Source organism: Hippocampus guttulatus, chromosome 12, assembly GCF_054856545.1.
Source record: "Hippocampus guttulatus isolate MCC_2025c chromosome 12, RoL_Hgut_1.0, whole genome shotgun sequence".
Taxonomy (NCBI): Eukaryota; Metazoa; Chordata; class Actinopteri; order Syngnathiformes; family Syngnathidae; genus Hippocampus; species Hippocampus guttulatus.
Genome location: NC_141272.1, coordinates 4,683,465 through 4,710,819, shown reverse-complemented (window position 1 = coordinate 4,710,819; position 27,355 = coordinate 4,683,465). Strand labels below are relative to the sequence as shown.

The following is a 27,355-nucleotide window of genomic DNA, read 5'->3' as shown; positions in this document are numbered from 1 at the left end:
TATAGTTTTAAGTTGTAATATCACCAATCACCAGCCGATGGCGCCAACAAGCTTACTGCCCTAAACTGCGAGCGTAGGCCACATATTTTTTTGTGGATTTGGAATGATAACCAGGACAACCATAGTATTACTAATTTTCAAGTGAGTTGATTTTTGTGAAAGAAAAAAATATTACAAAAAGAGTTATTGCAATTAGTTTTAATGTTGGCTTTTTGTAAGCAGTTTTGTGGTGCTCTTGAATCACAATTTTATGCAAGAGCTCTTTGCACTGGGGCTAAAAAAAAATACAGTATGTGATTACTTTATTGCTGGGTTAGAATAGTGGCTCTTTTAAACATGCAATAAAAAATGTACAGTAGAATTAAAAAATAATTTTCGTCACTCAAGCAGCGAGAAACACATCAGTCTACACTCAAGTGTGCCGCACATAAGGCTGCATATCAGAAGTTATTTGTCCAGAAATGGTAACGTAGTCGCTACACAACATCAGAGTCAAGATACTGTTCCAAAATCAGCCTGGGTCCCCCGAGTTTAATTGCGTGTTGTAGTGGCTGACACAACTTGTCTGCTCTTGTTGCTCAGTCAGCAGGGGAAAAGACGCACCTGTTTGTTGACGCCCCCCCACATACACCAACACCACCACCACCACGACACATACACTTACCTTGGGTAATACAGACCTCAACTAATTGACATTATTGGAAACAACACCAAGGCGGCCCGGTAGTCCAGTGGTTAGCACGTCGACTTCACAGTGCAGAGGTACCGGGTTCGATTCCAGCTCCGGCCTCCCTGTGTGGAGTTTGCATGTTCTCCCCGGGCCTGCGTGGGTTTTCTCCGGGTACTCCGGTTTCCTCCCACATTCCAAAAACATGCGTGGCAGGCTGATTGAACGCTCTAAATTGTCCCTAGGTGTGAATGTGAGCGTGGATGCTTGTTCGTCTGTGTGTGCCCTGCGATTGGCTGGCAACCGATTCAGGGTGTCCCCCGCCTACTGCCCAAAGACAGCTGGGATAGGCTCCAGCACCCCCCGCGACTCTAGTGAGGATCAAGCGGTTCGGAAAATGGATGGAAACGACACCAATTTTTTTTTTCCTAATTTATAACTAATGATTACCTTGAAATTCCTCCCTCATTCCAAAATCACACATTAGGTTGACTGACAACAAACTGTGATGAAATCTTAAATTGGATGGACATTTTTGTGAATTTCAGTTAACTTTTTGTTTTGCAACATTCTTGTCACTTCCAGCTAAAAGATCAAAAATTATGCCAGTCTATATACATAGTTATGTGGTGCCATATAAATGCAGGGACAGGCGAGAGGGCTGAGATGAGGTTTCGACATGGAGATCTTTATTAAAGCTCAGTTTTTGTATAAAGTTCATTATTGTTGAAACTGCATGCAGTGGCTTGATTTGAGGCACATTACTAAGAAAGAATGAGCGAGATGACATAAAAATATAACCCTCAGCCATACAATTGCATAACTTAATCAGGTGGATATTGCAATTTAATCCAACTACAAAATTGTGTTTACAGTAATATGTCAAGACACTTTTTTTTCTCTCCCCATGGACGCATATGACAAAAAATATATTTACATTAAAAGGCAGATGCGAGATTGGGGGGGGGGGGGGGGTGGCGAACCATTTGCTTTAGGATAACATTGCCATGAAAAGTAGAGGCACAAACAAAATGTTTTTGTTAGTCAAACATGAGCCATGTATGACATTCACATGGCAAAATTTAAGTACGGTTGTCAATTTAGAATCGAAAAACATTGAAAGTTTAAGATGGAGCAGGAAACACACAACACAGTGAAGCATTGAATATGGCCGCACCTCCCAATGACTGGGTTCTGTTGATAAAGCTCAACGGCTTTACTTTCAAAAAAGGAACAAACGTGCAGAGACACACTTTTGTCCGATGAAGAGCAGCAACAAAAGACAACCACAATTTACAACTGATTATGTATTAGTTCTGGAATTATTGTCGAAAAAGTATACATGTCACATTATAATGAGAAAGTGTTAGACTATATTTTAGAAATATCAGGGTCCAGAACTGGTCACATTACAGAGAAACAAAACAAATCCAAAAACAGGCACATAAAATGTTAACCCACGAGTTTGGCTTCCTGCACAGCTCCCCCACAAGACGTGACAGTCAGGATAAGAATCGTCCGTTATGACCACACGGAGGCGCCAATGACAACAGCATCGACTTTTGGCAAAAAGAATCGCTTACAAAACGGTCGATTGGTCAGACAACGCCTTGTCTATTCATCTCCGCTTCAGACAGCCCCCCCCCCCCCGTCCTCATAGCACAGTATACAGGTAGATGGTGAAAATATGTGGAAGAACATATTCAGATCCATTAAAGTTACACACAACACTGACCAATAAGGGCGGGGTGAGTAGATGACCAATCTTTCTGCGCTATTCACATGCGTCGTCTTAATTCATTCAGTAATCTGATTTCAAACCGCATTGCACCGCAAACCCACAGCCAAAATTGTTCACAGTATTTTGTCACTCCATTGTGATGGTTGACTGACAACAGAGGGTAACCGCTACCTTTTAAAACCAATTTTTGAATTTGGAGGGGCAAAAAAACAAAAAACATTATCGAGAATGGATCCCCACCGCCAAAATAATTAAGACAAGGGCATAAGGGGCGGCGATCAAAGTATGGTCTGTTATCCATGGGAATGTTGATGAGAAAGGGGGACAAGGGGTGCACGAAGGAGATGAGAGTTTCGAACGAGTTCACCAGCCTTCTCTGATAACTTGAATACTGTGTGTGTGTGTGTGTGTGTGTGTGTCTCCTATCACTGCCATGATACATCTATTTTTTTATTCCCACTCTGTGGTGCCAGGTGGCTTGGAGGTCAAGTCGTACATGACTCTGGAGATGCCTGGGATCTTGCTGATCTCATTGACCATCTTGAGCACCACCTGGGGGAAACAGATGTTGATGTGACACCGGATATGCATTGCAAATAGCCTGCAACAATAACATTATGGTTAAAAAAAAAAAAAAAGACAATGCTGAATAAACCCCAATAGTAGTTGTCATTGCCAAAGATGAGAGACAATATGCCTATGAAGATTGTTGAATGCTGTTTGTATGTGTTGCTGATTCATGCATATTATAAAATATTAAACTCAAAACTGTTACAATTTACTCTAACAATTTTGCTAGTAATTTCTGCCCGTTTGGAAACCTGAACCTTGTCATACCTCCTCTGGGATTTGGTTCCCCGGCGTGGCAGCGATGCCGGTCATGAAGTCGCTGGTGATAAACGTGCGGACCACGACAGACCGTCGGCAAGATGGCTGCTTTTGCAATGGGTCCCGGTCAAAGTGCAAGGGCGTCAGGATGACTGGCATCTGGCTGATCTTTCCAGAGTATCCTGACAGGAGAAGGCAAAGCTTCTTCAAAAATTCAAAAATTTTTTTAGCTATATCGAGCAACATGAAATACTTATATCGTGATATACTTTTTAGTCATATCGCCCAGCCCAATGTTACATTTATATATGAGACATCCATGGAATAACAGGCCAACATTTTTTTCAGGTTACTTGTTTGCTTGTGTAGCCGTGAGAGATTCCCCTCGTGAATGCAAATATGCAGCAAGTCAAGCTATGTGACTCGCCGAAGCCAAACTTGTGCGGCTCCCCACGCATTCTTCAGGTAGGTACTGTACAAGCTGTACACGTACTTTCAATAGAATTCTAAAGGGATGGGTGATTATGGAAAAAAAAAATCACCCTGGTTATTTTTGATTGATTTGGAAAATGGATGGATATTGCAATCATCAGATTGGGCATCTTTCAATATTCCGTCCCCCATGCCCCCTCCCCCACGTTCAAACTTCTATTCAAACCAAAGACACTCACCAGACTCTCTGAGGATAGAATGAGCGACAAAGTCAGCCTGTCTGAGGGTGCCTAGAACGCCTGTGGTCAGGAAAGTTGGAGTGATGTCTATTGGTGGCTCCTTCACGTGAGGCCCAAATACATAGACAACTCTGAAAGGGGGAGGGAGTCATAAAAACCATGGTGGAGGTATGACTGCGCCATTTGTCACAGAATGCAATCAAATAAGAAACTTAGACAATAGCTTAGTGTGTTACCTATTAATGCTATGGCACATGCGAGGGATGAGTCTGGCCAGGAACATCAGAGATTCCCAATGAGGTGATTCTTTGCTTGTGATGCCACACACATAACTGTAAGAGCGGCAATCTCCCTGGATGAGAAAAGCTCTTATTTAGTGTGTAAACAGGAATAAATACAACTAAAACGTTCACGGGGGAACACCCGTAGGCATGTGTACACGGAAAAAAGGACGGATCAGTTGAACTTTACAATGTTTGTCTACTGTCTCACCACAGTTATGAGGTTAGGACTAAAATAAAAACTTGAGTGAGAAAACAGGAAATAAAAAGGAAAACAAGCCCCCCAAAAAAGTAGCAGCCGAGGGAATGGTTCTTTCAGCAATGCGAAAAGGCACTTTTGAGGGCAGGATAATACATTTTTGACCACATTTTAATACTTGAGCACAATTTCCACTCCTTTGGATATACAAAATGTGAACCACACCTCTCCAAGTCTTCCAGATGGAAGGAGGGGACCAAATACATAAACATTAGAGGAACTGTGTGTGTGTGTGTGTGTGTGCGCGCCAACTGGTTAGCCACAAAATGATAAACAACAAGAGGCGATGAGCAAACCCAAACTTAACCAAAAAGCACCTGGACGTGACCAAACAAATGACAAACCGATCACCTGGACGCCAACAGTTTTGATGGGCAGCAGGAAGGCATTAAGTGAATGAAGGCTGGTGATCTGCATGAGCTTCTCTTCCTCCTCGTCCGATATGCACGACTTGACTCTCTGCAGCAAGGCATGTGGCTGGAGATGAGAGAGACAGAACATCCCTGAAAACGACCATTTCTTAACAATGCCATGTTTGATTTTTAAAATGGCAAATATTTTGTGGTCTTGTCATTCTATTGCTGTTCGGTTAGAGAAGGAAAATCGATTGGACCAAAACACTGACCTTTTTGACGCTAGCAGAAAAGTCTGTGACAATTTTGAGGATGTTGTTGGTTTCGGCAAAGTCTTTACAGATGTACGGCTCCTCTGCACAAATAACTCTGATGGACAAGCCAGGACCTATGTGAGGTGAAGAGAATGAGACCGCCATGCAAACAAACCAGAAAAGCTGACATACAGTATCAGTTTTCATTTTATGACTCGTTTGTTCATGCAAATCTCTTGTACAGGGTCGAGCGGTTCATGGCTAAGTTCGGCTCATGTGGTGGGGGTGTAACCTGAATTTGTTTGCAATTAACTAACCTACGGTAACATAGTAGTTTAGTCATAATTACTGTAAATATTTGCGTGAAAAGCACCGGAGGCCATAAATATGAATCTAATGTGAAAAAAATGGAAGTAATGCGGTTCAAGTGTTTCATTGCATAGCGTTCTTTCAAAACGATGTCTAGGACTGCTCTCCTGTAAGGCCCTGTAAAGATATTTGGAAAACCAGTCAAATCAAACGTGTGTGTGTATGTGTGTGTGTACTTACCAGGGAAAGGGTGTCGCGAGACTATCTCCTCTGGCAGGCCTAATTCTCTCCCGAGCGCTCGAACCTCATCTTTATGGAAATCTTTCAATGGTTCGATAACTTTTCCCTGGAGCATCACAAACCAGTACAATCAGCATTTTAACAAAAACAAACACGCTTAGCTTTGCAGGGTCAACAGAAAGCTCCATTGTAATGACTCGTGCATCACATTTCCCCTCATAAATAATTGTCGAGAAACTCAATATATGCACTTTTTTTTTTTAACATTTGGATTATTGATACACAATTTCTGCCTCTGAAGTACCTCATCTCTGAGTTTGCGGATGAGCTCGGTGTCATTGTGGTGTGTTTTGATGACCTCTGCCTTGCCACTGGCAAGATGAGACGCGCTTTCAATTAGATCGGGTCTCAGGGTACCCTGAGCTAAGAGAACCTCGTCTGGTTTGAGATCCATCTCTCCTATCACCTCGTTTGCCACCTGCAAAACGACACAATCCGCAAAGTGTCAGAAGTCTCAACCAAAGAACAAGTAAAAGCAAGAAGTCCAAAACAAACCGCCATACACATGATTGACAGCATCAAGATGAAAGTGAATGTAAAAGAGATTCACTTGGTGAGGTGAACCGACCTTGACAAACGTATCCCCAATTATTTTCCTTTTCTCTTCGGGGTTGGTGGTCATATTCAAGGTCTTACTGATGCGTTTCCGAGGAGTCCTGTCCTCCTCCGAGATGGGAAGTGTTGTTGTCCCATTGTAGAATGTGTGTGAGGCGTTCACCACTGAACATTACATTTCGGCAGAGTGAAAGGTGGAAAACCCCAAAATAGGATTTGATTATACAAAGACCACAGAGTATTTGACATATGAGACGAAATAACAAACATATTCCATCAGTCAGACCACACCCACCTTTAAGTTTAATGCCTAATTTGGTGAGGGCCTCCTCGACGCTCTGGCTCTCTCTCTTCCTCATGAAGCCATTGTCAATGTGAACCGCAATCACCTGGTCCTGGTTCAGAGCTTTGTTGAGGAGGGCCGTGCACACAGTTGAGTCAACGCCACCGCTCAACAGCACCTGCAGCAGTCATTGTAGACCAGGTCACTACTGTGAAGAAGTCACTCCGACATCAAACAGTGTATCCTGCACGCACGCACGCATGAGCACAAAACGTCAATAGAAGCGAAGCTGGAAAGGCACTTTGCTCCTTCGCCTGTTGTATTTGGACTGAAATTGCAAAATAATAAATAAAAAGATGAGTTATGACTCAATGTGGCATAACAATCAATGAATGTAACATTACATTTATGAAGCTGACAGCATCTCTGATGACATACTTGTCTGAATAGTGAGGCTACTCTTTAAATATAACGTTATGAGGCACTCTCATCACCTTCACATTCCGCTGAGATGAAGCCTAGTTTATAAAGGCACTTAGGAAGTCGACAGGCACTTTTCAGACAGAACGGTTTCATTTGAGTGTTTAATTGCCTCGACTGATGCGATCAACACTTCCTCAGTAGTGGCCTTGCACATACACAGGCCCATGCGTAAACACGCACCTTCGCAGCGACTGGATGGATTTTTCTATTTTTCTCTCTCTCTCTCTCTCTTTTTTTTTTTACCCATTCTGAACAGAAAATCGCATTGCAAAATATGACTTAGTACAATGTTGTACCCTTACCAACACTTTTGACTTGCCAACTTTTTCTATGATGTCATTGATGCAGGCCTGCTGGCGGTTCTGGACCGTAAAATTACTCGTGCATCCTGCAATCTCAAAGAGGAAGTTGCGAAGCATCTCCATGCCACGCTCTGTCAAGTCGACCTCTGGGTGAAACTGAGTTCCGTAGAGCTTCTTCTGCTCATTGGCAATACCTGGTACACCAAACAGATGCAGAGGCTGAAAAACCCCTTATCAAATAACGTATTTCACAAAGCACTACAATGTAATATTCGCCCCTTTCTTGACTGTAACATTGTCAGTTTGTTATTTGAAAAAAGGAGCATTTGTAAAAATTGGATCAAATGTAGATGAAGTATGCATTCAACACTCACCAGCAATGATGTTTCCTGATTGGGCCACCACTTTAAAGCCATCAGCCACTTTATCCACACTGTCTCCATGGGTCAGCAGAACCACCTCCTCCTTCTGAAGGCCTCTGGTAGGACAAACACAAACAGCTACAGACTGTCAACTTTGAATGAAAAGTGTCATTCGAAAGGCATTTTCCCACCATACTTTGCACAGCGCACCGAAGATCAACTCATTCATGGTGCATGTGTTGCCGCGGGTGTGACGCCAGCAACTACCACCGCTATGACTGTGAGGGAATTCATTTTGTCACGTTAAATTAAAAGGTTAAGAATGCCAAAGTGGCGCTTAAATCTTCCTTCCCCCTCTTGTACTTGGCACTTGAAAGAAAACATTTGGACACGTACCTCCTGCACTACCCTATCACCAACTGGTTTGTAAAAGATGATAACAAGGAAAAGTGTAAGAAAGACTACCTGAAGAGTGAGCAGGTGTTGTCCATTCCAATACTGAACACCCCGTCTTCTCTTACACACTTTTTGTGAACTGTGCCGCCAAAAACTTTGTTCATCATCTAGAAATGAAACGGAAGAAAATGTTTTTAAAATGTTCATTTCATGCGACAATAGAATGCAGTATAGAGAAATATACTTTAGACCTAAAAGCTCCCTGGGAAAGAGGCCTAACGATGCTTTTATCTCCCTCAGTTAGTCTCAATGTGCCCTTGAAGCAAGATGAAATCACAGCTGGCCCAAGAGAGCAGAACAGCAGCCAGGAAATCATGGTGAAGCGGAAGCTACTCAGATCCTCAAAGTGATAATTCCTTGGATGAATAAATGCCTTCAGACAGTTATTCTCGGTGTGGTAGGCCTACAACTACTTGTATGCAGATTCCCTCTAGTGGTATGTGAAAGAATCGCTGCCTGAGTACAGTTCAGTTGTATTTAACTTCAAGTTCAATACATTTACATTTAACCTTTAAGAAATTATATTATTCATCCACACTTTTTCGTGTATTTTCTAAATTTAAGCATGGCATTAAATAAAGTGTGTCATGTTGGTCATGATGGTGATACCTGGAGACTTAAGTACTTTTTAAGTGGTATTTGGTGTATAAAGCTTTACGAACTGTTGTCTAATTGGAAAAGAGGATCACAAATCATGTAATAGCCTTTCAAAAAAGACTTGTACAGCATGTACCTGCATTCCATAGCAAATCCCCAGGATAGGCTTTCCTATGGTGAATATAGCAGGGTCAAACCATGGTGCATCCTCTGCATACACAGAAGCAGGGCCCCCTGAAATGATGATTGCCCTAGAAAAAAAAAAGATCATTAGTACACAAAAGACTGGCAGAGCGACAGAATTACAGGGGAACCCTAAAAGCAATTTATTGTGACTTTTAAAAATATATATATATTCCAGAAGATGAACTAGACTCAACAAAGGAGGAAAACCGAGAAGTATACACACACTGAAGGTTGTGTGAAATAAGCAGACCTGCATTGAAAGGAGTAAGATGTGCTATTAAATTAAAAACAGTTGAGAATATTTTATTGTTTTTGTGGTTAACTTATTTTGCCCTGTGGTTGAATTCTATTCAAAAAATTGTCTCAAGAATAAAGATTGTAATAAAGGTAAACGTTTGACCATATAAGAGATTAGTCATAGTCATGATTCTACAGGGACATTCTCAATCTTGTATGTTCCACTACACTATACAATCAAAAACCCAACACATCACAGTGAATGATACTGTAGATAGAGAGACAGACAGATGCGATCCTTGATGGAAAATTAAGTGAAATGCTTTATCTATTCACCTGTAACCTTGTTCCCTAATAGCAAAGGCCGGTGTCTCTAATGGGAGGATCTCTGAGCGCACACACAGCTCTCGCACACGTCTGTCAATGACCTTGCCATACTGGGCGCCAGCATCCAGGATGGCCACGGCTCCCTCACATGACCCATTCTGCTCCACGATGCCAATCTGCAGCCAAGAGTCACAGTCAAAGTCACATTTGTCCATGAAAGACAAGTCTTAATTATTGGTAAGTCACTTCTTGACTCAACTGAGATCCGTTTCTACTTTCTACTCTAACCAGAGTAATTTGACCTGCCGTAGTTAAGCTTGTCCTTATAAATGGCATGTGACTGACCAGGTCTCAATAAATGCACTGAAGGCATTCTGCTTATTAGGAGAATCACATGCTACTCGTATGAGTGAGAGGATGTCACGAATTTATGTTGGAACTTTGGGAATTATGCATTCATTGAGAGTGGGAATAAATCGTTTGAATTTTTGGTCAAAATAATTCAGTCAAGATGGTAAAGATCTCTAATCACAATGTCTAACTGTATTTTACTGCTACTTTTCTATCATTAAGCTAAAGATACCATTCACCAAATAAATTCCTCACAAATTAAACTATCCGTAAAACGTGTACTGGTCCTAATATTTACTCAAAATGGCGGCCGTGTGTGGGGTAATTAAGGAAAAAAAAGCTCGACTCAAATGTCAATACCGGTACTATGACGATAACTGATGTATTAACGGTGTGTCCCGAGGAGGGACCACTTCTAATATGGGTCTCCAGCCGGCAATGTTTGGGAAACACAGATAACAAACGATTAGATGCGAGGAACGATTCGCAGTATCCATAAAAAATACGCACGTGTGGCTGTATAAATAACATACTAACCCAAAATTCGATGATGAAAAAAATGACATGAACGATAACAGTAAAGTAAGACGAACTCACGTGGTTCATACTACGCTCGGTTCGCTCACATCAGTGAAGTGCCCCTCCAAACACCATCGTCAATAACGTTACGGGGTGGCTAACTTAGACAGTGATACTCAGATTATTATTAATACTAATATTACGGCAATTAAGAAGTATTTACATCTATCGAGCCCGGAAATGATGTTAGCAAACGGTCAAGACCCGACGCTATTATTGCTCCAAGTTTGTGACGGGGAGTGCTCGAAAGAACTAAATTAGCAAGCCAAACGTTTAATGTCACTCCAAACTCTCAAAGAAGAGATGCAATGCCTTTTCATGATCTACCGATGGCAAAAGTACAATTGTATCAATTTAGCTGGTGACCCTGACAAACTGTGCCAGTGTCGAATCCTAGTGGACGGTCAAAATAAACAGGAATGAGCATTTAGCATGTTAGCACGTACTGGAAGAAGCTCAGCTAAGTTAGCGGAGCTATGCTAAACCCACGCGGTGACTTCAAATTGTGAGGGTCCAGCGTTACAGCAAACTAAGCGTTATTGGTGGTCAGCGCTATCAAAGATCCACGCGTGTTCAACCTCGGTTAATAGACGACCATCGGCTTTAGCGACATGTTCATGTAAAGCGGCAACAGGCACCGGGCGCCGTCCACAATCCTAATGTTAACAAACATGTTCTGCCAACTTTCCACGCAAATCAATACAGGCCGTAAGTAAAAGCGAAGGGGGTGAAACCACAACGCAAGAGCGAGTAATGTCACAGCGACAGCGACGGCGGCTGCTGCTTTTCCTGCTGCTACCGGCTCCACCGACCTTGCTGTCTCCGTTGCACATAGCCATGGAGGGGACTGTTGTGTGGTGGAATGAGCGCTCCGCTTTCGCCTTGCTGTCCTCGGTGTGTGGGAGGGAGGGAGGGCGAGAGACAGACAAGAGGCACTGAGAGAGAGAGAGAGAGAGAGAGAGAGAGAGAGAGAGAGAGAGAGAGAGAGAGAGAGAGAGAGACTCCTTAGTTAGCTCAAAACTCACTGATTGACTGGGGCAAAACAGAAAATAACACAAATACACTGGCTTCTTGCTGTAAAGTGGAGTGTCAGCATCTCCCCTTCTCTTTTCTACTGAGGATTCATTTAATTGTGGCCAAAATGAACGTGTTTGTGTGCTTCTGTGTGTGTGTTAAAGTGTTTGAGAATTTATTAGATAACCATGAGTTTAAGGCTTATCTATGAGTTGTTCTACTTGTGTACTGATTCGTCTGATAGTATAATGTCAATAGGTAGAATTTGATGTCATCAGTAGGACTAGTAGCACACAGTTGTCAACTCGTGCATAGTGCACAGGCATGCCTCTGGAGATGGGTCTTGTTGGTGGCTGGGCCTGCACCCATGGGGCCTGGCTGGGCTCCCCCCGAAAGGACAATGTGGATCCCCCTTCCCATAGGCTCACCACTTGTGGGAGGGGCCAAGGGGTCAGGTGAAGTGTGGCTGGCTGGGTGGCGGCCAAAGGCCTTGGTGGTCCGATCCCCGGCCACAGCAACTGGCTCCAGGGTCAGGACAGGGAAGGACCCTGATGTGCGGGGTCAAGAAGTTTCAACTAGATATAAGGTCATGGTCAAGGTCATCTTTATAATCGGACTCACCTCGAACCACAGCTTTGGTACCAGTCCTCTTGAAAGGAGTTGGACTCTCTTTCACTCTGGAGTTGCCCACGGAATGGAAAACTGATGAATGTGCTGTAATTGATATCTCATGTTGTAATGTGAGCGAGTATATTAGAAAGAGCTTTCAGTAGGATGGCATGCAGTTATAGACCACTTTAAACTACAACCACAATAAACATTGTTCAATCAATACATCTCAATGTGTCAGGCCAAATGGAGCATAATTAATTATAAGAACAGCATAATTTTTGAGTAAAATGGAATTCAAAGCAGGGTGTGCTTTGAATTCCAGTTTACTCGGAAGTTGCTGACCAACCTTTCGGTATCCATGGTTACCTTGTCTTAAACAACCACACTGTAATTGTAGTAGTCAGTCTGCCACATGCTCTCAGTTAAATCACAAGTCCGGCAGAGTGAAATTGGAATTTCACAGGGAAGATGTATATTTGAGCACATGAGTGACATTCAGTTGTAGAGTCTAACTGAATAACAGTGTTAAAATTGTGTGAACAGTGACAACACCGTTTTTGGGCTGAGGTTGGAGCAGCGGAGGGGCATTTCTGATGGACACTTGTCAAATAAACTACAAAACATTCTTATTTATTTATAACACCGAACCACAGAAGTGTGAGGCAGATGTGCGGACCAATACGTCAACAATCTGCCCATTCTGTTTCCCCAAATTTCAATAATGCAAAGTACAATAAATGTAAAAATGTAACAGTGGGCATGAGAAAACACCCCACTACCCCAAAAAATGTAGCACTGACTAAGTAAAAGGCAAAACTGACAAAGACACATGGATATGGTCAAGCCTGTTCTCATCACTTGCTGTACTTCAAATATGCCTGCGACTTGTCACATGCCATCCGTGGTGATAAGCAGCATCACGTGCACTCAAAGCAACCACAAGGCAGAGCATGCTGCCTGTCATTACCTTCGACTTGAAAAGTGTGATGGATGTATTGTGTGCTTTGCGAAAAGGCCTTTCGATCGCAGACACGCTTCGCAGAGAACGCTTCTGCGAAGAGATCAACCCGTGGTGATTTTATACTGGACAGAGACAAGACTCTAAGAGTTGTGAAAGAATATAAGCAGTCACAAATTACCCTGATGTGACTCGCAATTTCTTAGGGTCTACAATTTGTGTCTTTTTTGCAAGGTCATATTTTTGTTGTTGTGAGGAGAACATAGGTCACACTTTTATGTGGTTCAAAAGTTCAAATTAAAATTTTGTTGTTTTTGTATAAATAGTGGCAATCACCTTCGGCCCACATTGTATCTTTCTTCAACCATGCAGCAATTATGTTATTTTCCTCAGAAGATTCAATGTCAAGGAAGTTCCCGGAGAAAAACCCATGCAAGCCGGGGAGGAACCTATGTGGAGTTTTGTTCTTCCCCTCCCAACATTTGAACGCTAGAACTCAGAACTGTTCGGCACGTGTCCTAACTATGAGGGCCCCACGTGGCCCGATCAAAACCTTCAACCTTTGTCAGTGTGACAGCAAATATGCGTGTCCGACAATAGTGAAATGCCAGACACTCTTGCCAGTCACAGTAGCGTTACTGTCAGCCGAGGAGGATGCAGTCGAGCTGAAGACTGATACATGTGACGTTTTTCATCATGAAGATTTTGAGTATTGAAGCGGTCAAATTGGTAAACTATGTTAACTGTTGATTCATGTTCTTATCTAATGCAGCAAAAGTGTTGCAATGATTCATTCGTTAGTCCGAATAAATATGTTTATTTAAGAGATGCTCAACCAGCTGCCTTGAGCCAACGTTCATGCTTTTAAATGCCCCTTTGCTCTTTCGACAAACTTTGATGACATCACAACCACCAATCACCAGGCCCAATCCCATAACAAAGAAACAAAAAACAAATGCGAAAGTCAAAAGCAACGTTGAGCTTGATTTACTACAACAGTTAACCAAATGCGCGACACCCTTACGGCAGTTTTACAATCGTGATACTGTAATCGGCAGCAACTCGAACGGAAGCAAGAATTCAGTTCAGTTTTGACACGTCAGCTGTAGTGACTCGGACACATTTGAACGTTGCACACAAGCATACTTCCTCATGCCTCTGACGTCCGTGTTGTTAAACATTCTCTAATGTGACTTGTCAAACCTCTACGGTAGGCTTTCCAGTGTTTCGTGTGTTGCTGGCTTTGTTTTGTCACGTTTCCGACGACCAACAAATTCACTTCGAGCCAGTATGTGTAATTTGGCTTCTCTTGTTTATTTTTTTGTTTTAGTTTATAATTAGCATGCCGCTCATTTCGCCGTCATCACAATCAGGTATGCATGCTGGCATATGATTTACTTTTCTTCTCATGATTGCCCTTCGCATTTGCATCCCCCCAAGAACTGACTTTCATGATTGAAGCGTGTATGGAATTTAAAGTATTACTTGTATGAAGTGCGGATTTTTTTTTTTTGCTTCCGGGTGACAACACAATTTTTCGCCAGCATATTGTTTTATTTTTTTTTTAATGTCGCAAAATTCTCTCTGTTATCCTAGCGCAGTTTTAAAATAAGTCTATTCACACGATATCATTTAAATGAGCAAATGCGTACCGCTCTAGTGTTTGCTCACCGCCTCTGTTTGCACCAGAGCTAGACAAAGACACAATTGAGTCATTTAACTTGTTAGCTTTTTTTTTTTCTTTTAAAGTCAAGTCGAGCGATTTCTTTTTTTCCCTCAGATTTGCTGAGTGCACTGCACCCTTGGATGCCCCTGTCCTACCATGGAACACTATAATCACAATCTAATTGCACAAAAGAATGGGCGGCAGAGAAAGAAGGTAGGTGTGGGCCCCCCCCATTCTGAAAGCCCAAAGGACACCGAGAGGACAGAGATGGTCATCTCTGAAATGGTAGTAGATAGGGAACTGGACAGCCTAATTGTAGAGTCAGACTCTGAGTACAGGATACATCTCAGAGAACACCGGGGTATTCGGACCGAGTTGGGGAACGTATTGCTTCTTCTCTTCCTCTATGTGCTGCAAGGCATTCCCCTTGGACTGGCTGGCAGCATTCCGTTGATCCTACAGAGTAAGAATGTCAGCTACAAGGACCAAGCGGTCTTTAGCTTTGTTTTTTGGCCATTTAGTCTCAAGCTTTTATGGGCCCCGCTGGTGGATGCGCTCTACTGGAATAAATTTGGTCGAAGGTAATAAGAAACTTTTGTGATCTTTTTTTGTACAATTGACTGTAAGCTTTGTTTAAACGAGTTGAGCTTTTCTGTTTCTGCTCATGTCTCGGTAGAAAATCCTGGCTGGTACCCACGCAATACTTGTTGGGCCTCTTCATGCTCTACCTTTCTCTAAGAGTTGACTCGTTGCTGCAGAGTGAGGGAGGCCCCAATGTGGTCGCATTGACATCAGTCTTCTTTATGCTTGCCTTTCTAGCAGCCACACAGGTAGGCATCCGTAAGTGTCATGATGGTCAGGAATATTCAAAACGTATAGTTTAGGTGTATGATAATGCTACGACCATTCTGAAAAATGTATTGAAAAAATAAAATCTTTGAGTCATAGAAATAAAAGAAACAACTCCACGAATAAAGAAAGACACAATCAACTTATAGAAAGGAGAAAAAAATGTTTTTTGATTTTGAGAAGCAAAGTGAATAAAAATAGTACATTTTAAAAAATGGTCAGTCATACTACACAACAACAAAATGTAATTTTAACCAGAAGTCTTAACATCTGCAACTAAATAAAACACATCATAATTAATGTAATACAATTAAATCATATGAGAAGCAGTTATTTTTTGAAAGACCTTCTCCTGCTGTCATCGTCAGGACATTGCTGTAGATGGCTGGGCACTGACAATGCTATCCAGGGAGAATGTAGGATATGCGTCTACATGCAACTCAGTGGGCCAGACAGCTGGCTATTTCCTGGGTAATGTGCTCTTTTTGGCTCTGGAGTCTGCCGACTTCTGCAACAAATACCTCAGAATAGAGCCCAAGCCGACTGGAATTGTCACCTTGGCAAGTAAGTCGGTTTCCCGCAACGCCGAAATGTCACACCGCTCTAATTTTCGACATCTAACGTTTGTTGTTTGGCTGCAGACTTCTTGTTCTTCTGGGGAGTGGTTTTCCTGGTTTCCACAACGCTGGTGGCCATCTTAAAAAGTGAGAACGAGCGAAGCGAAGGCAGGAGGAAAGATCCAGAGGAGACCCAGGGTGTTTTCCAAACCTACAAGTTGCTGTTCACGATCATCAATATGCCAGCAGTCTTTACCTACTGCGCGCTGCTTCTCACGGCCAAAGTAAGCACTCTTTCAACACACGAATTTTCCTTTGCGAGAGCTCCACTTAGGCTACCCTTTCGTACGCTTGTTTCAGATCGGCTTCTCCGCAGCCGATGCGGTGACTGGGCTGAAGTTGGTGGAGGCAGGCGTTCCGAAGGCACAGTTGGCATTGCTGGCTGTGCCCATGGTGCCTCTGCAGATCCTTCTACCGGTGCTCATCAGTAAATACACAGCGGGGCCCAGACCGTTGGATATCTTCTACAAGGCCTTTCCTTTAAGGTTCTAACCACCGCACACAAGCACAGCGTTCTGCGTGTTGCGGGTTTGGTCAAGTGTTATGTTCTTGCAGATTAATCATTGGCCTGGAGTTCGCTCTGCTTGTTGCGTGGACCCCAAGCGTGAGACAAGAAGAAGGCTTTCCTGTTTACTACTATGGCGTTGTGCTGCTTAGCTATGCAGTGCATCAGGTGATCTGTTACTTGTATACTCGTTATCTCTTTTTTTATTTCCATCAGAGTTTGCTATTCAACAGTGGTGGCCCGGTGAGGTAGTAACTGAATCTTCCTCCCCACAGGTGGCTTTGTACAGCATGTACGTCGCCGGCATGGCTTTCAACGCCAAAGTGAGCGACCCATTGATTGGTGGCACCTACATGACACTGCTGAACACAGTCACTAACCTGGGAGGGAACTGGCCCTCCACTCTTGCGCTTTGGTTTGTGGATTCCCTCACCTGCAAGGAGTGTCAGGGCGCTGTTGGGCCAACTTGTGCCTCACCGGAGGCAGTGGGGGTAAGGTCGTGTCTTCTGCCTTCCAGTATTGTAGAACTGTTCTGCACAATAGTGCAAAACTACTATTACTAGTGACGCAAAGCTATTATTGGGGATTGTGATGCTACTGATTTTATGTCCTGTTTTTATATATCTCGTTTACAAATTTTTACATTGTATTTTCTTATTGTCTGTACAGTGTCCTTGGGTGGCATGAAAGGCGCTTTTAAATAAAATGCATTATTATTATTATTACTGGTACGGTCCAGAAAGCTTCCTGTGCAAGCCTTAGTTGAGCGTAGTAGTGCAGCACAGCACAGTACTGTAATTTACCAGTAAGGTTTAATTGTGTATTCGTAGACAAAAGTGCCACTCATAGTGAGGGGAAAAAATGAGTTGGTGTTAGTCATTCTGCTAGTCCGTTGAATGCAGCATCGACTGTGTGTAAGGAGAAAGCACTCAATGTCGCTCGTCCTCTTTTCCAGCTGTGTGTCAAGGAGGGCGGAGCCTGCGTCACAACGCTGGATGGCTACTACGTGGAGTCAGTGGTGTGTGTGCTGATCGGCTTTGCCTGGTGGGTGTGGTTAGGGCCGAAAATGAAGAGGCTGCAGGAGCACAGTCCAGCTGCGTGGAGATGCCGAGTCGTCACTGGTTATGACTGAACCGGTCCATTTGTTTTGTTTTCTCTGAATGCTGGATACTTTATTTTTTTGATTTTAATTTTTTTGCATCAAAGCCTTTTTTGTTTCTTTGGTGACGGAAGCAGCATGACCAAATCAGAGCTGGTTCGGTACAGCATCAAGTAATGACCGACTACCACATGACAAGACTGTTTACATAACCCATCCAGAAACAACGCATCATACCTGCCTGACCACCTACTGGTTATTCTTTATTAACTGATAGGAAAGGAACAGCTAAATGTTGTTGGTGGATCACATTGTTTCCTTGTGTGCTTTGGAGTAGACTTATGAAAGATACAGTATATACCATACCATGGAACGCTTTAAATTGTGCCCTAGGTGTGAGTGTGAGCACGAATGGTTGTTTGTCTTAAGTGTGCCCTGCGATTGGCTGGCAACCAGTTCAGGGTGTCCCCCGCCTACTGACAGCTGGGATTGGCTCCAGCATGCCTGCGACCCATGTGAGGATAAACGGATTAGAACATGGATGGATGGATGGTTGGATGGGGAAATTACACCTGTTTTTATTGGGACAGGGGTTGTTCGGATGGGGAAATCAGACCTGTTTTTATTGGGACAGGGTTGTTAAATATAAGAGATAATCTGTAAAAATGTGTTGATTTTTCACTGTTCATCGTTTCAAAAACCAAATATACAGTATAATTATATGGCAAAAAAATTGTTCTGTCACAGCAACGTATTTTTCAATGTAATTTGTAGGTAACGTGATACAAATTTAACATTATTGCTACAGCATGTGTCATAGAGTCCATGGACTTTACTCGGTGACTTAAGGGAAGACTTGAAGACATTTAGGCTGATATTTTGCACCGCTGGTGAAGAAAGTGGTGGTAAGGTAGCAAGGTGAGGTCTCTGAGGCACCACAGCGTTCGTCCTTCAAAATGCACGCTCTTCGATCTTAGGTCGTTGCATTCTATTAGTTCGCCACTAGGTAGCACTCAATTCTATACATTGCACCTTTTACTTCTCGACGCTCGTGCAGAAAGCCATTGTCCCTGTCTGGCAAAGATGAGACAGGCATCACCAACATCTAATTAAAAATTGCGGTATGTTGGGTAAAATCACACACGGTTGCAATTTACACCCCCCCCCCCCCCCCCCCCCCGCTGGGTTTTGAGTGCAATTGGCTGGCGACCAGTTTAGGTGGAGCACAACCCCTCTCCTCTTCTGGCCAGTCATCTGGAATATGCGACATACAAGCACAATAGAAAAATGAACGTTTGTTTGTTTATTGAACATACTGTATGTAAACAGATAAACTCATGTTTTTTTTTTGTTTAGATTACATTTGGTTTTGTTCCCCTGTGTGCCCCTTTTGTCTGCACCTGTTGACGTCACCCGTGTCCCTTGTGTTTAACCAATAAACTCCCTCAACCCTTTGCGTCTTGTCCAGGTGTTTCTCGTTGTGTCGTAACTTTGCTTGTATTCAGTTCACTAGGTTGTGTCAGTCTTTGTTGGATCATTGTGAGTGTCTGTGTGCTCCTGTCATGCTTTCTGTCATGTTTTTTTTTGCTATTTTCGTTTCTTGTAATTTTCAGGACTTTGTTCAAGTACTTCAGTTAGTTTTTTAATCCCCTGTACTCCTATTTGTATTTTTTTTTTGTTAAATACATCTTGGTCAGTCCATCCTCCTCCTCCAACTACAGTACCACCAAATATATATATATATAGAGAGAGATTACTGCTCTTAACATCTGATCTCTGTGATAACGTAGGTCATATGAGGCTTTTCAACGTGAGCAATGAATATGGTGTTTTATTTTGAGTTGTTGGTTGGGCTGGTTTAATTGCTCACAAGAAATATTGGCCATTTTGTAATGCAAATAGTTCTTAAATGTTAAAACACAAGTTTCAAATTATGAAAATATTAAATTGTGGAAATATCTAGCTTGAAGTTGTCATAGATGAGATGTCATTCAATATATTGAGTTACGGCTGTGTACATGAAGTGCTGTTACACACAGAATACATCAAACATTATTTTTTGCAAGTTTTATTATAATTCCCCTTGCTTCACCAGAAATGTTCAAATGTCCTCGCAAACTACAGGGCTGGATGGAGGTAGCGAAAAATGCAGCCCAAACTTTTTGGAGAACATTCAAACTGCAAACACCGTCGAGATCACCCGTTGGCAACGGGAAAGGGATAGCATTTCTTCATAATTTTAGTCCAATGATAATAATCCAATTCTATACCCCAAAGGGGGAGCAGATTGATTCAGTTTGGGCCTTTTTAATACATTTAACCCATAATCTCCAAAAAATGTAAAAAGTCAAAATTTTCCCAAACATAATTGATATGTTTAAGTTAGGCTCTCTTATTCATAATTAATGCATAGCACAACATTTGATGAAAGCTAAAGCCACCAATACATTTTGAACGTTAGACCCAATTGCATCTTTTTTTTTTTTTTTTGGAATCTGTGTGCCGTCTCCCAGCAACATGAGCACCTTCGTCAATGGCATTCGCTAATTCAGCACAAAGCAGTTGGATGGCTTCTTGAACAGCAGATCACCCTTTCTGCTAAAAAATCTCCTGCTGCAGGTCCTCTGAAATGTCTCTGGTTCTTCTTAGCTACAGCTTGGGAAGATGTGGTGGGAGAGGGTCAAATGTGGAGAAACCAGAAGCGTCTGTGGAGAACCGTTGCAACGACAATGCAAGACGGTAACACTGATAAATGAACCGAGGCACGCTGGCATCCCGGACCAGCTTTCCACCGCCAGGCTGTGACAGCACATGCAGTGTTGATGAGCAAGATTTGATTGACATTGTCTCTAGCATCCATACCTTTTTGCTTTGCTTCTTAAAAATACGAAAAAGAAAAAAAAAAGAGTCAAGAAATAAACTCAAGCAGGCAAGCTGGGTCATAGGTTCATACGTAAATGCTCGGGCCTTTTTGCTGCCACGGGGTATGCTTGTTGCTTCATCAGAGCCAGGTTGACCCCGGCAGGCTGACGAATTGGAAGAGGTGCGGAGGCTTCCGAGTTGGTGGTCACATCCATCTGCTCTGGAGTGGAGACTTCCATGGCCTGGTCCTGAGGAGACTGGAGGAGAGTCGGCCCTCCGCTCGGGAGGAGTGAGCTGCGCGGCCAGTCCCCTCCCGAAAACTTGACTGGGCTGAAATGATGGAAGAAGGTTAGCACCAAAATGATCAACCAAATCTGAATTCGAACTTGCCCGTATACTGTTTTACCTGAGAGGCGTTCTTGGGCTGCCGATGAATCGTCGAGGTGAACGGATTTTGGGCTCAAAGGGGAACTTCTCTTTGATATTTTCCAGGACCGAAGGAGCCACATATGTGAACCCCTGTGAGAAAGTAGAAGAAACATTGGAGGGAAGCACAGTGAGTGCTTTCTGGTGAAGACACCAAAAGAGTCCAATGAGCAGAAGTTACCAGGAAAGCTTGATTGGCACTCTCACTAAGCGTTGAGTCATCAGGGCTGTCGACTGGCGTTTGACTGGTGAATTTAGAGTCAAACTGACTCACGTCTTCAGCTGATTGCTGAAAAGTCAGAGGGGAATGAATGACAATAATAAATCAATTTAAAAAAAAAACAGTTTTAGACATCCATTGGTATATTGACTTCTCTTTTTTCAAGTGATGGGCTGTCTCTGGGTTGATGTTTTCACTTTGTATTGCAAGCAAAAATTTGAATTACAAAAAAAAGGACTATAATTACATGTTGGGGAATGAGAGCCACGGTCGATGCACTTTCAGATTTTCAGCCGTTTATTGAACAGGACAAGTGGTCAAACACCCAAATAGAAAATGAAAATTTGTGACGGTCTGGACATTCGACATTTTCAAGGCCATGAACGGCGGGCAGCACAAGATGGCTCACTCAGTTACTGCCGATTTAGTGTTTTATAGACATGACCTAGAAGTGTTTTTTAAATTACAAATATGTGGTAAAAGTATGATATTTCGAGGTTATGAATGGTGCACAATGAACTAAGCTGAAAATAAGCCTACATAAATAAAACGAGTCTAGTTGGAGAAACACGGTGGCCCCAAACTCACCAAGAAAGGTTTGAAGGGAGGCTCCACTTTACGAGCCAACAAATCTTCCCAGTTGATGTGTCGGAAGAAGGGGTGCGCCTGTGGAACACGATGATGATTTTTTTTTTAACAAGAACTTGAAAACTTGAGTTTTGTATTTATTAAACCATTATTTTATTTTATTTTATTTTTTTACGAAATGCACTAAGATTGTGATTCTGGAAAGGAAGTTGACCACTTAAGAGTGAGTTAACATTAAACCACTGAACTTTCGAGGACTCGTGATATCATGCACAGTAGACCGTAGTTTCTCTTCACATGTTCTTAACAGCCCTGGTTAGGAACACTCTGCTCTGACTTTTACGTGCGACATGAAGATAAATGCTGACTCTAGTGAGGTACGTCAAGGTCTGGAGTGTTGCACCTCCAATTTCAAACGGATGCTCACCTGCACCTCTGTGGCATCGCCAGCACCCGCTCCCAACCGCGACGAGGCGGTTCTCTTAAGCAACTGCAATGCACATTTCAAGTCGTTAGGAAAGCATATCCAATCGCAGTCGCTTCAAAGAGGCACCCCTAAGGTCAAAAGCGCGAGCTACCCGTTTCAGGAGGTCTCTGGCTTCCTGCGTGAGGTAGGGTGGAAGGCTGAGCTTGCACTTCAAGATTTTGTCAATGGTCTTTTTGCGGTTTTCGCCAGTGAATGGCGGCTAGGAGTGGAAAGATGAAAAAGAATTGCTCGATCACTGCAGGACTCATTAGGATTTGGAATGGTAGGCAAGACAGCAATTTTGTGAGTCATACCCACCGCCCCAGTGAGCATGTCGTACATCAGAGCACCGAGACTCCACCAGTCGACAGCTCTGTTATGTCCGCTGCGCATTAATATCTCTGGGGCCCTGCACCAATGAGAAGACGTGGCTTACTTAAAAAAAAAATAAAAATAAAAAATAAAAAAAGGGACCACACGAAAGAACTTGCCGACAATACAGTAGTGCAATTGTGCATAGTAGTGTCAATTGGGGCAGAGCGACTTACATGTATTCAATGGTACCACAGAACGTGTGGGTCACTGTCCCGTCGTGAATCGACTCTTTGCACAATCCAAAATCTGTTAACTTGACATGGCCTAGAAGGAACACACGCATGCATGCACGCGCGCGCACACACACACACACACACACAATGAGTTCACATCCAATTACAGATCTTTCAGTTATTTTGAGAGTTTTCTGATGTAAAATGGGTTCCGTGGCTCATTAAAGGATGCAAAACGCCAGTCAAGCGGTTGGTGTCGCACAATTTTGTCATAGAACCAACAGGTTCAAGCTCGCGCACACCTTGATTGTTTAGCATGATGTTCTCAGGCTTCAGGTCTCTGTAGATGATGCCCTTCTGATGCAGGTGTCCCAGAGCCATGGAGATCTCAGCTAGGTAAAAACTACAAGGAAAGACAATTCCCTCATTGGCACTTTTCACATTTCAAGCCTTAAATAAACTGCTTCCCAGAGCAAATGTCCCCCCCCCCCCTCGTCTCTTTTTTTATCTTCTCACCAGGCTGTGTCTTCCATGAAAATGCCCTCTCTTTCCAGCTGCATGAACAGTTCTCCTCCTACAAGGAAAAACACAACAGCATGAGTGAAACACACCTCACCGGGAAGTTCGTCCTCTGCAGACATGAACAACTTAATAAATGTCCCTGAAGTAGTACACTTTGTCATCATTGTCCTCGTTTTTTTGTCACAGGTGAGCTGGCGCACGTCCTGGCTGACTTTGGGCGAGAGGTGGTGTACATTTGTCGCCAGACACTTGCAAGTATGCGACACAAGTGCGAGATGCATGAGGGTTGCAAATTTCGCCAGACGTCATATGTAACACCGAAGTGATGCGCGATACAAGGTGAGGTGAGAGGATTTATGTTCGTAGCAGTATGACTGCGGTGTCCAAGATCCTAAACTAAATTGTTTTAGAGTGTAGGTGAAGATTGGGGTGTCCAAACTATGCCCCGGGGCCATTTGTGGCTCGCCATCCCTTTTTCAGTGGCCCGCAACGTGACCCCAAAAACTAAAACTAAAAATGGCATTTGACATGCGGCGCAAGATTAGCTAAAAAAAAAAAAAAAAAAGAATAAAGATAATTCAATTTTAGACGGAAAAATGAGGGCGGCCCGGTAGTCCAGTGGTTAGCACGTCGGCTTCACAGTGCAGAGGTACCGGGTTCGATTCCAGCTCCGGCCTCCCTGTGTGGAGTTTGCATGTTCTCCCCGGGCCTGCGTGGGTTTTCTCCGGGTGCTCCGGTTTCCTCCCACATTCCAAAAACATGCATGGCAGGCTGATTGGATGCTCTAAATTGTCCCTAGGTGTGAGTGTGGGCGTGGATGGTTGTTCGTCTCTGTGTGCCCTGCGATTGGCTGGCAACTGATTCAGGGTGTCCCCCGCCTACTGCCCGGAGACGGCTGGGATAGGCTCCAGCACCCCCCGCGACCCTAGTGAGGATCAAGCGGTTCGGAAAATGGATGGATGGATGGACGGAAAAATGTGTTTCTTCCACTTTGTGCTCTATGGCTGATTTATGAAGACATCACATTTATGATCCTCAAGTAACTTGTTAGGAAAAATGGTCACTTTACGACAGTTTGTTCTTTTTTTGGGTTCTGAATATGGAGATGGGATTGGGCTGCTGTTTAGTGCAGAGCTGAATCTACCCCGTGAGAGACGGCTTTTGGCCACCCCAAAAACTTGGAAAAATGGGGGAAAGTGGGAAAAATTGAATCTAAATCATAATAAATGGCAGGTCGACCACCACCCTGAAACCGACAGTGTTCTTCTTTTGCTGTTCCACGATCCTACTTGTGTCAGGTGTGCACGCTGTCGCACTAACCGCTCAGGTACTCCAGGATGAGGTACAGCTTCCCGCCTGTCTGAAAGGCGTAGATGAGATCGACAATGAAAGGATGCTTCACCTCCTCCAGGATGTTCCTTTCCGCCTTGGTGTGGGCTGTGTCCTTGGCATTGCGTACAATCATTGCCTGTCACACATCCAACAACAATCACTGGAAAACGTGAAGCTGCGTTATAAAGCCTAATGAAACCGTTTTTGTTCATTGGACTAGAAGAGTGAGAGGTGTGTGCCGGGTCGAGTCACCGATCCACCTCCATCACGATAGTGACATTTGTTAATGATTGCTAAAGTGGCAAATCAAATGTTTATCCTCATTTTTGCTCCATACGCAAACAGCTACATGAATAATGAGCCAGAACACATATTTTACATCAGAAAACCCCCCAGGAAAATGTTCCTGATATTCCTTTATTTTTTTTTAGTCAACTCCTTTGTTTTGGTCAACTCCAACTGCATTTGTTTTAATTTGGCTCCGTATGGTCATGCATTGCTAGTAAACTTCAGTACTGCATGTGCACAATTTACATTATCAGCCCACAAGCATTTTTTGCCTCGATTTTAGTGACAGAGACCAACATATGTGCATACTTCTTTCAGTGTATTTACAGAAAGAAGCTGCATCATGGATTCACGGGTATTGGAAACAATGGGGATGTGCTAAGTAAATATGTTTTTTATTAAACATACCTTTTTTAAGACTTTCATGGCAAATATTTTGCCCGAAGCAGCTCCCACAACTTTTCGAACTTGGAAAACCTGCAAGAAGGCAAACAAAGTTTTTTATGAGCTTGTCAAAAGAAAAGTTGGAAAGAAAATAGGTCAAGGCCATGTGCCTCTTCAACACGTACCTTTCCATAACCGCCTTTTCCCAGAACTCTTAGCAGTTCAAAACACTCTGGTCTAATATTTTCTGTCCCCTGATTGACGTTGTCTTCCGATATCTCTATCTTTTCACAACCTTCCATGTTGCTGCAAAGAGACATCCAAAACAGAAAAACATGTTGTGGTAATACAATCTCTGGTGACGGCCAATATTCAATGCTTACAAGTCAAATCCGCTGCACTGGTCCATGATGTCATTGATTTGCGCCTGGAAGGAAAAGCAGATGCTCATATGCCAAACATAAAGAAAAGAACAAGGTGGACAATAACACCCCCCCCCCCCACCTACGCACACACACACAAAACTACCCACCGCCCAACACAAACACACACGCACACGCACGCATGAATGTCCAGACTGTTATTTATTCCTGTTCATTATTCTGTAAACTATTAATTCCCTGTTTGACCTGATCTACATTTTATAAAATAATAGTGCATATATTAATAACACAACAGTAACAGGTGAGGGCGAAAAGCTTAATGCTACATATCGCTGGCGTTGGGCCAAAACTTCCTATGTAACAATTTGTTCACTATTTTATTGTTGAATGTGTGTGTGTCTTTTTTTTTTAACAAATGGTTGACCAACCTCACGTGTTTAAAAATGGTTTGCACTCTGATGTAATGTTAATGGATGAATTGACATACTTTTGGGGGGTGTCCAAAAGAATGATGATTTTGACAGTACAAGGATTCCGCCTGACACCAGCGATATGTTTCCAGGGGAAGGTTGGGGTTTTTCGCATAACATGTCTGTTCACGGAGGTGTGCCTCTTCATATAATAAATATGAGCTGTTGAGATGCAGCACTGTCTCCTGAACATCACGTGAAGCAAGATGTTTAGCAATGCTCTAAATTTGAACATCCAATACATTAAAAATAATCATCTACAATGTAAGATTCATTGGAGAAAAAAAGGACAATGCTATTAACTTGAAAATACTAACAGAAGTTAGAACAGTATGTTTTTGAGAAATACCGTACTTTGTACACAACACAAACACATGTGTGCTCGTGCATTTATTCTGCACCACAAGGTAGAACTCCACAGAACTCCCAAAATAAACTGTTGCATACTGAAAGACATTTATTACTACTGGCCAGTGAACAAGTAAGGCTGTGCTTGCACAATTCCAAACTGACAGCTATGGCATTTAAACGTTAAAGCATCGCAGTTCCACAAGCTCCTGTTATTAGGTAGACCCAAAGAAAACAAATTTGGCAGCTCTGAAAGAGGTGCGGATTAAAAGTGGCGAGCATGTTAGCTTGTGCTAACGCTGGCCGTGAGGAGGCCCGGGAGTTCCAGCTGCGGGAGTAGGCCCGCGGTGTTTGGCAGGCAAGCAGGCAGGCAAGCTAAGCGACAAACAGCTAGCTCGATAGCTACAGTGCATTAAGACTTTCTGCTGTGACATGTCGAGCGGCTCAGCTCAGAAGCTTCGTTTGAAGTACCTCGTCAGTCTCATCATCGGAGACATTTTGCTCCGGCTGGTCCAAATCAATGTCAAACACTCCGGCCATGGCAGCGATTCGCTCGGTTCGCTCTGTCACAGACCGCAAGAATTACGTCCCCTACCTCATGTACAAACACACACGGCCGCCATGACCGGCTACTACACTGAGCATGCGCAGTGCGGTGCACATCCCAAGGGGCGGTGGGCGGTAACCCAAGATTTGTTTTTTCATTTTGTCACAAAACAACAATAAACACTGAGCCAAAAGTCCTCGCCGACTTATGTCTTTTGTTTTGAAAGTGGAATTCAACTACTTACAATGGATATTAAATGTGTCTACAAAT

General features: G+C 43.1%; 3 protein-coding genes across 5 annotated transcripts; 1 reads left to right on the top strand and 2 right to left on the bottom strand.

Annotated features, from left to right (window-relative positions):
• Positions 1 to 1,334: 1,334 nt before the first annotated feature.
• On the bottom strand, positions 1,335 to 11,292 carry gmps (guanosine monophosphate synthase). Of its 2 annotated transcripts, none has more exons than XM_086125992.1 (16): positions 11,194 to 11,292; positions 9,461 to 9,627; positions 8,838 to 8,952; positions 8,114 to 8,211; positions 7,661 to 7,764; positions 7,287 to 7,480; positions 6,514 to 6,679; positions 6,232 to 6,383; positions 5,908 to 6,081; positions 5,604 to 5,709; positions 5,073 to 5,188; positions 4,799 to 4,924; positions 4,144 to 4,259; positions 3,908 to 4,038; positions 3,246 to 3,418; positions 1,335 to 2,960 (listed from the first exon to the last, which is right to left on the bottom strand). In XM_086125992.1, exons 1-16 carry the CDS (start codon positions 11,218 to 11,220, stop codon positions 2,859 to 2,861), a joined length of 2,067 nt encoding a protein of 688 aa, XP_085982118.1. In that variant the 5' UTR covers positions 11,221 to 11,292; the 3' UTR covers positions 1,335 to 2,858. The 2 variants fall into 2 exon arrangements, with proteins under 2 accessions (XP_085982118.1, XP_085982119.1); XM_086125993.1 differs by lacking the exon at positions 11,194 to 11,292 and adding an exon at positions 10,400 to 11,157.
• Positions 11,293 to 14,096: 2,804 nt separating this feature from the next.
• On the top strand, positions 14,097 to 19,155 carry slc33a1 (solute carrier family 33 member 1). Of its 2 annotated transcripts, XM_086125391.1 has the most exons (10): positions 14,097 to 14,175; positions 14,296 to 14,338; positions 14,746 to 15,212; positions 15,308 to 15,461; positions 15,849 to 16,044; positions 16,122 to 16,321; positions 16,398 to 16,582; positions 16,653 to 16,770; positions 16,878 to 17,093; positions 17,558 to 19,155. In XM_086125391.1, the coding sequence occupies exons 3-10, from the start codon at positions 14,788 to 14,790 to the stop codon at positions 17,732 to 17,734; spliced, it is 1,671 nt and encodes a 556-aa protein (XP_085981517.1). In that variant the 5' UTR covers positions 14,097 to 14,175; positions 14,296 to 14,338; positions 14,746 to 14,787; the 3' UTR covers positions 17,735 to 19,155. The 2 variants fall into 2 exon arrangements, with proteins under 2 accessions (XP_085981517.1, XP_085981518.1); XM_086125392.1 differs by lacking the exon at positions 14,296 to 14,338 and having other exon boundaries at positions 14,101 to 14,175.
• Positions 19,156 to 19,753: 598 nt separating this feature from the next.
• On the bottom strand, positions 19,754 to 27,166 carry rps6kb1b (ribosomal protein S6 kinase B1b). Its single transcript, XM_086125393.1, has 15 exons — positions 27,010 to 27,166; positions 25,721 to 25,764; positions 25,523 to 25,643; positions 25,362 to 25,430; positions 24,654 to 24,801; positions 23,328 to 23,385; positions 23,114 to 23,214; positions 22,812 to 22,902; positions 22,582 to 22,672; positions 22,376 to 22,483; positions 22,225 to 22,287; positions 21,798 to 21,875; positions 21,171 to 21,278; positions 20,970 to 21,082; positions 19,754 to 20,893 (listed from the first exon to the last, which is right to left on the bottom strand). The coding sequence occupies exons 1-15, from the start codon at positions 27,076 to 27,078 to the stop codon at positions 20,641 to 20,643; spliced, it is 1,515 nt and encodes a 504-aa protein (XP_085981519.1). The 5' UTR covers positions 27,079 to 27,166; the 3' UTR covers positions 19,754 to 20,640.
• Positions 27,167 to 27,355: the final 189 nt, after the last annotated feature.